We start from the raw sequence: 10,201 nt of genomic DNA, 5'->3' as shown, positions 1-10,201 counted from the left end.
ATTGTCATTCAAAGGGTAGATGAGCACAGCTCGGCTTCAGCCAGAACACCTCCATGCCCTTATTTTTTGTTATACCCCCACGTTCTCTTTCCTGCCCGGCGGCCGGGGGGTGTGGGGTGTGTGTGCTTAGGGAACCCCTCGTACCCGGCAGCTGCCTGCATGCTGCTGCTGCTTCTCTCTGCATTTAAACACATTACCTAAACATATTAAAAAAAACACAGAACAAAATAACAGGGGGTCTGCGGGGCAGGAAAGGCTGGAGGCTCATGGGCTGGGGCCGGGCCCGATGCCTCCAGCCCCACGCACCTTCGCACGAGGCTCGAGCGCTGCCACGCCGCTCCCACAGGGCCCGCAGCAGCTGCCGTCTTGGACACGGGCAGCGAAGCCACGGCACTGAGGCCGCGCCTGGTACCGCCAGGGAGAAGGGGGAACGGGTTGTGGTGCGAGCCACCCTCGGGGTGCGGGTGGTGCACCCCCTGAGGAGGGAGAGTTTCCGCCCTTTGAGGCCCCCTTCTCAGGTACCAGCGCCCTTCAGGCAGTGGCTGATAGCATCTTTTGCTGTGCACAGAGAGCGTGGCTGCTGTGCCTTTACCTACGATGGCGGTGGGGGTGGTCTGTGTCCCGTTGGGCCAGCTCACAGTCCCATCCCAGCTCTGGGCCGTGTTTCCAGCTGTGCCCAGGATGGCACACACTGCCCCGCGTGCCGTGGAGCTGTCCTGGATGGACACAGCTCCACGAGTTCCCCCTGCTCCTTGATCCTGCCTTCACTCCCCTTCATTTCTCCTGGTTCCAGACAAACCATCTCCTCCAGCGGAGCTGGCACAGCTGCAGGTTCAGACTTGTGCCGTCCCAATGGGGCTCAGAAGGGAATTGCAGCCCCCGTGCCTGGAGCGGTGGGCAGGGGGTGTGAGCTGGGGGTGCCCGGGGAAGGGGGCGGATGCAGCCAGGGGAGCACCAGGGACGGAGCTGTTGGGGTCTCTGCTCCCTCGGCAGCCAAAAGGCTGAATCCTGCCTTTCGCCTGCGAGGCAGGCACTGGCGCTGGGGAGGGATCTTGTCTTTCGTGGCCTCCTCGGCTTGACCGCATCGGGTGCTTTGTGCTTGCAGCCAGCTGGCCGCCTCCCCAGCAGCATCCGACTGTCGGTCAGAGCTGCTGAGCGCCCAGGCCCGTGTGGCAGAGCTGGAGAGCCAGGTGAGCCCCAGCGCCTGCTGGATGGGGCCCACGGGTGACCCAGGGGGAGCAGAAGGGGCCAGGTCTGCTCCAAAGGGCATCAGGGTGACAGCAGAGAGCAGGAACCTCCCTGTGCAGAGATGCCAGCAACGGCCATCGAGTGCTGCTGTGGGGGTTCTGTCCCCGGGGCAGCACAAGAACCTTCTCCCCGGTCCCGCAGGGCCGGATGCTGGAGGAGGAGCGGGCGCGGCAGAAACTGTTATTGGAGAGTGCCCAGCGGCAGCACCAGGAGCACCTGGATGTCCAGGAGAGCAGCCACAGGTACCGGGCTCTGGGCTGTGCTCCCCTCCTCCGGCAGGGCCTTGCCCACAGCCCCGTCCATCTCCCCTGGGGGGACAGTGCTGGGGCGCGGCCCAAATCCAGCCCTGGGTGGGTGACAAGAGGAGGGGCCTGTCCCTTTGCCAGCACGTCCCAACCAGGGCACCGCACTGGGCAGCAGCAGAGGGCTCAGGGCTCAGAACGCAGAGAGCGAAGCGGCCCCTGCCTCAGTTTCCCCACGCACACAGCAACACCCATCTGCTGCTAAATCCCCGTGTGCTCTCTGGGCAGGACCTCAGCGAACATAACGAAGGAGAACTACGGGCAGCAGGTGCAGACGCTGCGGGCGCAGGACGAGCAGCTGGCGGCTCAGCTGCGGCAGGAGCGGCAGGACACGGCGCGGGATCGGGCAGAGCTGCTGGCGCAGCGCCGGCTGGAGCTGCAGCAGCTGCGGGAGCTGCAGAGGCGAGAGCGGCATGAGCGGCACGTGGTGCCGGTGGCCCCGGTGTGGGTGAAGGAGCCAGGGAACGGTTTGGGGAGACGGTGAAAGGAGAATGGAGAGTCCAGAAGCGCTGGCTTGAGGGCAGCTCCGTGGCTTTTGGAGTGGGGATTTGCTTTGCCGGTGGAGACAGGCAGATCTGGCTGGAGACGTCATTCCGAGGGAATGCATTGCATTTTGAACGACGCTGAACCCCATGTTTTCTCTCCCCTGGATCCCTTTTATTCAGAACAATGAGTTGCTGATGTCCGCACAGTTTGGGTCAATGAGAAGTCTGTTGTTGGTAGAGAAGCCCATAACCCCCAGATGTGGTCCATCCCAGATGGGGAAGGCAGCCCGTGGGACGCCCCGTGACAGACCAGCTCCTGGGACCTGGTGCTCAGCCCCACGACCGAGCCTCTTCCATGGTGCCCGTGATGTCCCATGGGACCGTGGCACGAGGGCGGCTTTGCCATGCTTTCCTTGCCCATGATCGACACCCTGGGTTGTGACCCATTTTCTAACAACACTTCCCTCTCTTTCAGGATCCCGTCTGTCTGTCTGTCTGTCCTTCTCCAGACTACAATTGCTTTGAGGTTACGCAGTTATTTCTGGCGATCCCGAGGAAAGTGCCCTACTGCGCTTCACCTCTCCCAGCGCCCCGGCCGTCCTCCCTGCTCCCGACCACCATTTCTGAGAGGCTTTCGTAGAGAAAGGGCTTTAAAAGCCCAAGGCTCTTTCGCCTGAGAGGCCCCCAGCCTGGACTGTTTCTGTGCTGTACCTTTTAAGTTGTTTTTTATCTCCTAATTAAAGTATCTTTTTAAAGCGCAAACCTCTGAGACTCTGATACAGGAAACCTGGGGTCAAGAACGTTCCTGTGACAGTTTGCGCACGTGAATCCGCGTGTGGCACTGCTTTGCTGATGGAGCTGGGAAGGAAATACTCGTCCTTCTCTGGAGCCGAAAACCACACGCGGTGGTTGGAGAAACTGTCAGTTTGACCTGGAAGGATGGAGCCAGAATTTGAGGGCAGAAATCAGCTGCCCCGGGTCCTTGGGTCTGGAGATTGTTCCGGGATGTTCTTCTGGTTTTTAAAGGCCGTCTTCCAGAAAACAACAATCCAAGTGAAGGGTCCAGGCTGTGTTTTCCTCCCCGCGCATTTCCCTGTGTGATCTGCTCCGTGACCCCGCGTGAGCAGGGCTTGGGCTGGGGGATCTGCAGAGGTCCCTTCAGCCCCACCAGGCTGGGATTCTGTGACTCTGCCCTGCGGTTCCCCAGCACCCCCAGGATGTTCCACAGCCCACGGGCAACCGCAGCTTTTCCTTGTTGGGCCGATTTCTGAAAAGCCCCTGGCTCTGGTGCTGGGCTTCACCTCCCGCCCGGGTACCCCGGGGTGACAGCGGGGCCTCTCCGGTGCCTTCCGCGGGCTCTGCCCGGTCGGAGCAGCAAGGCCGGCGATGGGGAGGGGTTCCCGGGGAGGGCAGAGCCCGTCCCGCGGGGCTGTGGGGACGCTTCTAGGCAGGCTCCGCGCTAACCAGCCCCGTCGCTGCGGCAGCGGGGCATTCCCAGCCCGGCGCTGCGGTAGACAGACCCGTTGCTACGGCTGCGGGGCCTTGCGGGCCGGACCCCGCGCGGCGCAGCCCCCGTCGCTATGGGAACGGGGCCCTTCCAGTGCGGGCGGCGCGCAGCATGGCGGTGCCGCTGGCGAGCGCGGCGCTGAGCGGCGTCCGGAGCGGGCGGGCGTTCGGCACGGCCGGTGAGTCCCGGGCCGGGGAGCCCCGGTTCCCCTGCGCGGGCAGCGGGAGCCGCTTGCGGCGTGGCGGGGAGAGCGCTCGGGCGGCTGAATTCCTGGCGTGGCCGGCTCGGGGAGGCGGGGGTGGCTCCGGCTCTTCCCGGGCTCTCTCGGGAATTTGTGTCCAGTTGTGGCCCCTCAGCTCCAGAAGGACAGGGAACTGCTGGAGAGAGTGCAGCGCAGCACCAAGATGCTGAAGGGAGTGGAGCATCTCCCGTGTGAGGAAAGGCTGAGGGAGCTGGGGCTCTGGAGCTGGAGAAGAGGACACTGAGGGGGGACTCATTCCTGGGGATCAATATGGAAAGGCGAGTGTCAGGAGGATGGAGCCAGGCTCTTCTGGGTGACAACCAGTGACAGGACAAGGGGCAATGGGTGCAAACTGGAACACAGGAGGTTCCACTGAAATCTGAGAAGAAACTTGTTCCTGGTGAGGGTGGCAGAGCCTGGCCCAGGCTGCCCAGGGAGGCTGTGGAGTCTCCTTCTCTGCAGACATTCAAACCCGCCTGGACCCCTTCCTGTGGAACCTCAGCTGGGTGTTCGGCTCCATGGGGGGATTGCACTGGATGAGCTTTCCAGGGCCCTTCAACCCCTGACATTCTGGGATTCTATGGCCCATCCTCCCCTCGTTTTGCAGGTGCTCAGAAAGCATTTACCGTGTCATTGGTTAACGATGGGTGCGTGTTTTGTAAGTGAATCACGGTGTACATGGATTGAGCAGCTTCTCTTCACTCTCCATTCCCAGCGGCTGGGGCCGCTGCCCAACGAGGGCATTGACGTCGGCAACTTAGAAGTGCTGGAAAAACGCTGCAGTTTCAGTCGGTGCTGGAGGCTGGTGGAGGAGGAGAGCAGGGAGCCGCGCTGGGGGCAGACGGCCCGGCAGCACAGCAGCCCCAGCCAGGTGCTCGCCCGAGGAGCTGCGCCGTGCGGGCTTTTGCTGCCGGAGGTCGAGAAAGCTGTTGCTGGGGCTGCATTTTGCCCCAGACTGCACCCTGTAAAGAGCTGATGAGGGACTTTGGCACAAGGTTGGCCCTTTGCTGATGTAGACGTTTGCAGAGCCCGAAAGTTTCAGGGAACCGGATGGCAGTTTTCTGGGAGGAGGGAGGCTGGCCAGGACCCGCCAAGAGACGTGGAGCGGAATAGAGAAGTGATTCCTTGGAATCATAGAATCATTTGGTTGGAAAAGACCCTCAAGAGCATCGAGTCCAACCATAACCCACCCCCGGCACTGCCCCGTGTCCCTGAGAACCGCATCTCCACGTCTGTTCAACCCCTCCAGGGAGGGCGACTCCGCCGCTGCCCTGGGTAGCCCTTTCTGGGAAGAAATTGTTCCCAGGATCCAACCTCAACCTCCCCTGGGGCAACTTGAGGCCGTTTCCTCTCTTCCTAAACCCGGTAGTGTCAGAGGAGCCAGAGCAGGAACCAGAGCTTTAGACCCCTTGCAGCAAATAACCCAGTTTGGCTGCAGAGCAGCCGCAGAGACCAGAGCTGCTCCTCGGCTGGGAAACCGCTGGGTCTGGGGGTGCGATGAGCTGGGGGGGAGGAGGCGGCAGACGCGTGGAGGTGCCGAGGGAAGGCAGAGGCGGTAGATTCGAGTCTCTGCTGTCTTGGAGTTTGCGTCTCTTTCACAGCCTCTCTAACGCTCTGCAGGCGTTTTGTGTTTGGGTGTTTTGGGTACTGGAATTTGTCACGTAGGTGATTTTTTCAGCCCTGTCTGAGGAGCCAAAGACCGACATCAGCCTGCCGCGTGAGAAGCTGCTGCGGGCAAAGGAAATCAAGGCAAGAAAGAAGATCCCGAGGGAGAACCGCCAGAATGCGGAGATGGAAGGCGCAGCGTGGCTCCGGACAGGCCTGTGTCCCGCCACCCCCTCTCCGCCCCGGCCGCGCTGGGTCCCCCGGTGTCACCTCCAGCGTTTCCCTCTCCTCGCAGCGCTGATCCCCCTCGGCGAGCTCAGAGCTGAGTGGGAGAAGAGCAGCGGCCCGTTCCACAAGCAGCGCGTGGCCGAGCACTGCGCGGTGTTTCGTGACTTGTTCCGAGGGGCCGCGTTGCCCCCCGGCTCACCTTGAGGGTGGAACACAGCCAGGAAGACGAGCACGCCGTGCCGGTCTGCTATGGGAACATGGTGACTCCGTCAGAGGAGTGTGGGGGCAGCGGGGCACAGCCTTGGACCCACGGGAAGCCTCTGTGGTTTTCTCAGACGCTCCTGATGGGCATTGTCTGCCCCGGGGGATTTTGTTTAGAAGGGTATTTCCTCTGTGATGCTCCAGACTTGTTTCTTGGACATGATAAAGACAGAGCTTTGCAACAGGATGGCTGTCTGTCAGCAGGCTGGTGTTTCTTAAGGCTCCGGGGCCTCTCAGGTGGAGCTGGATGACTTGGTGTTGTGGCCGTGCCTGGTCTGTGCTGGGTCCTGGCCGTGCCCGTGCCCGGTTCGTGTTCGTTGCCGTGGAAATCATGACCTGGTCTTAATGGAATCTGTGGTTTCAGTGATTGACGTTCTGTTTGTGTTCCTCATTCAGGCTTACAGTTCCCCCGCGGTGTCATCCGCGGCAGATAAAGGCTCCCTGCGGACTGTGCTGCTCGCAAATCCAGGTGAGTAGCAGGTTCTTTACAAAGAACGTGTTTAAACGGGATCTCTTCCCTCTGCTGTTGGTTCGCTCCTGTTTCTTTTGGCTGCACAGGCAGAGACGATGCCGTAGCATCTGAGTAGGGATGTGTTACATATGCAGGAAAGATTGTAGCCTCCCCAAAGCTCTGGCGGTTGAGAGTTGAGGCAGGACCGGTGTCGCAGTGTAGTGGAAGCAATTCACAGTATCACAGTATCACAGTATCACAGTATCACAGTATGTTTGGGATTGGAAGGGACCTCAAAAGCTCATCCAGTCCAATCCCCCTGCTTGAGCAGGAACGCCTAGGTGAGGTCGCACAGGAATGTGTCCAGGCGGGCTTTGAATGTCTCCAGGGAAGGAGACTCCACAACCTCCCTGGGCAGCCTGTTCCAGTGCTCTGTTACCCTCACTGAGAAGAAGTTCTTTCTCAAATTTAAGTGGAACCTCTTGTGTTCCAGCTTGATCCCATTGCCCCTTGTCCTATCATTGTTTGCCACTGAGAAGAGCCTGACTCCACCCTCGTGGCACTCACCCTTTATATATTTATAAACATTAATAAGGTCACCCCTCAGTCTCCTCTTCTCCAAACTAAAGAGCCCCAGCTCCCTCAGCCTTTCTTCATAAGGGAGGTGCTCCACTCCCTTAATCATCTTTGTTGCCCTACGCTGGACCCTCTCCAGCAGTTCCCTGTCCTTCTGGAACTGAGGGGCCCAGAACTGGACACAATATTCCAGATGGGGTCTCACCAGGGCGGAGTGGAGGGGAAGGAGGACCTCTCTCGATCTACTGACCACCCCCCTTGTAATACACCCAAGGATGCCATTGGCCTTCCTGGCCACAAGGGCCCAGTGCTGGCTCATGGTCATCCTGTTGTCCACCAGGACCCCCAGGTCCCGTTCCCCTACACTGCTCTCTAATAGGTCATTCCCCAACCTATACTGGAACCTGGGGTTGTCCCTGCCCAGATGCAGGACTCTACACTTTCCCTTGCTAAATTTCATCAGGTTATTCCCCGCCCAACTCTCCAGCCTGTCCAGGTCTCTGGATGGCAGCACAGCCTCTGGCGTGTCAGCCACTCCTCCCAGCTTGGTGTCATCAACAAACTTGCGGATAGTACACTCAATTCCCTCGTCTAAATCATTAATGAATATATTGAATAACATTGGCCCCAGTACTGACCCCTGAGGCACTCCACTAGATACTGGCCTCCAACTGGACTCCGCACCATTGACCACCACTCTCTGGCTTCTCTCTTTAAGCCAGTTTGCAACCCACCTCACTACTCTATTGTCTAGACCACACCTCCTCAATTTAGCTGTGAGGATGCTGTGAGGGACTGTGTCAAAGGCTTTACTGAAGTCAAGGTAGACCACATCCACCGCTCTGCCATCATCCATCCACCTTGTTACGTTCTCATAAAAGGCTGTGAGGTTGGTCAAGCATGACTTACCCTTGGTAAAGCTGTGCTGACTGCCCCTAATGACCCTCTTATCCCTGATATGCCTTGAGATGACACCAAGGATAATTCCCTGACTCCCGCCTTCTGTTTCCCCCCAGACTCCTCTCCCTCGGCAGTCTGCCTGGCAGGTGCATTAGCTGCCACTGCTCGCTCTGGGAAACCGAGGCACGGTGAAGCAGCTGACTGAGAAGTCCCTTTAATCTTGGAATTTCATCTGTTGAGTTCTTTGCTCCTCATTTGAAGCTCCGTCCTATAAGAATGAGTTACTCTTGTGCTAGGAAAGGATTGCTGGGTGGTCTTGAGCTGCCCCGTTGGTTCAAAGCAGGTCAGGGGGTTCTCACTTTGGGGTTGATGCTGGGCGGTTCACGCTCTCTTGGCCAGGCTGTTCTTGCGTGTTCTGATGACAAGGTCGTTACTGCTGGAGGAGAGCAAGTTCCTTGGAGTCTGCAGGGTTGTTCAGGGCTGCTCTGAGTTTGTGTGTCGCCTGAAGCCACAATCCCAGCCCTGCAAGCACTGTGCTGTCCTGTTGCTTTAAACCAGGCTGTTAAGAAAGTGGGGTTTTTTTCCTGCCTGGAGCAGAAATGTGCAGAGGGCTGGGGAAGCTGGGAGAAGTTTTGGTGTGCCTTGGTTTTCCACCTCTGTTTCACAGACTCTGGGGTGCTGTGGGGAAGTAGCTGCCTGCCAGAGTGCTGCAAGAAAAGAGAATCGCCTCAGCTCTTGTGCTTGTGTCTTGTTTCCAGCCACAGGCTCAAGGTGTGAACCTTGAGCACGTTTGAGTTGTACAGAAAGCACGAGGATGCCGTGACCCCGGCAGGGCTGGCGTCTCAACAGTGCCAGCGGGACAGCTGCGTTACCTGGGTCTCCCATCAGCTCCTCAGTGAGAAATGGCCCGTGCGGGGGGCTGGGGGAGCCGTGACGCAGCCCTGGGCTGAGGCACAGGGCCGGTGCACGAGCTGTGCCCGTGGGCTCCTGCTTGGTCCCGGCACTTGTCTGGGAGCTGTTACAGCACAGACTGGGCGCTTCCGGAGCCATCCTCCCCCAAACTAACAGCAGCCTGAGGAGACAACCTCTTAAAAGCCCATTCTGAATGAGCATTTTAAAATAACACTGAGGGTCTTCACCAGGGCGTGCTCGACCAGCCCTGGTGGGTGGGGGGGGGCCTTGTTAGCGACGGCAGGCCCTGGGGTTCGGGTCTGCGCCATCTCGCTAACGCTCTGTGTCACCCCTTGACAGACAGGACAGAGCCCGTGGTTGAATTTGTGCGGCCGCCCGTTTACCATCCTCCCCAGGTGAAGTTCCCGCGCCACCAGCCCCTGAGGACCTGGACAGATAGCGAGACAGCAAGGAGCCCACGTGCGGCATTTACTGGGGCCGGGCCTCCCCTCGAGGTGCTCTGCTCTGCACTGGTGGGAAGGGCTGGGCTTATCCTTCCGTGTTTTGACTCTGGGGACTGTGGCCCCCGCAGGGTGGCGGGACGGGAGGACGGACCCTCCTGCCTCGTGCTGGCATCTCGGGGCAGAGGCGCTTTGTGCCGAGCGTCCTCTCCGTCACCCGCTTGGGATTCTCTGGTCCAGGGTGGTGGGGCGGCTCCACCTGCAGACTCTGCGCACAGCACCGTGCCAACTGCATGGCTGTAAGATCCTGGAAAAATCATTAAATGAACTCAAATCAAGGATTCAGGGTTTCTGTGCTGTGTTCCCCAGAATAAGGCTCAAAGGAGCTACCTGGTAAAATGGCAGCCGGAGGGGATGATGTCCCAATGCCCGGCAGCCTTTTCTGTTAAGGAATTGTTCCCCACATCCAACCTCAACCTCTCCTGGCGCTACTTGAGGCCATTTCCTCTTGTCCCGTCGCTTGTTCCTGGGGAGCAGAGCCCGCCCCCCCGGCTCCAGGCTCCTTTCAGGCAGTTCAGAGATCAGAAGGTCTCCCCTCAGCTCCCATTCTCCAGCTGAACCCCCCAGGTCCTGGTGTCACCTCCAGCATTTCCCTCCTCGCAGGGCTGATCCCCCTCGACCACATCAGAGCTGAGCGGGAGAAGAGCAGCACTTGTCACTGGCCCCAGCTGGAGGTTTCCTGGTCAGCAGCCGCTGGCTCGTGCCAGCAGTCGAGAGGCAGAAGAAATCCCTTCAGAACAGCTCCCTCTCCAAAGACATCCGTCTGCCTTGATCAACCGCAGGGAAAGGCATCCTAAACCAGGCACTTTGGCCTTGTTTTCAGCCCAGGTTCCCAGGTGCTGGTGCACTCGTGAGCCAGTCACTGCACATCTGCCACGAAGGGGAATCGCCTCCGAGGCCACTGTGCCGTGGGGAAAGGAAAGGATTAAACGTCGGGAGAGTTTGATTGAGTACACAACACGGATAAAGCCACCCTCTCTGCAAT

At 59.4% G+C, this 10,201-nt stretch overlaps 1 protein-coding gene across 2 annotated transcripts; it reads left to right on the top strand.

The window, feature by feature from the left end:
- Positions 1-3,328: 3,328 nt before the first annotated feature.
- On the top strand, positions 3,329-9,495 carry LOC136109486 (large ribosomal subunit protein mL38-like). 2 transcript variants are annotated; one of them, XM_071816643.1, is made up of 3 exons: positions 3,329-3,720; positions 6,274-6,346; positions 9,056-9,495. In XM_071816643.1, exons 1-3 carry the CDS (start codon positions 3,422-3,424, stop codon positions 9,113-9,115), a joined length of 432 nt encoding a protein of 143 aa, XP_071672744.1. In that variant the 5' UTR covers positions 3,329-3,421; the 3' UTR covers positions 9,116-9,495. The 2 variants fall into 2 exon arrangements, with proteins under 2 accessions (XP_071672744.1, XP_065708274.1); XM_065852202.2 differs by lacking the exons at positions 6,274-6,346; positions 9,056-9,495 and adding an exon at positions 5,462-6,266 and having other exon boundaries at positions 3,354-3,720.
- Positions 9,496-10,201: the final 706 nt, after the last annotated feature.

This window comes from Patagioenas fasciata, chromosome 18, assembly GCF_037038585.1.
Source record: "Patagioenas fasciata isolate bPatFas1 chromosome 18, bPatFas1.hap1, whole genome shotgun sequence".
NCBI classification, from domain to species: domain Eukaryota; kingdom Metazoa; phylum Chordata; class Aves; order Columbiformes; family Columbidae; genus Patagioenas; species Patagioenas fasciata.
This window is presented reverse-complemented; position numbering and strand designations above follow the sequence as displayed.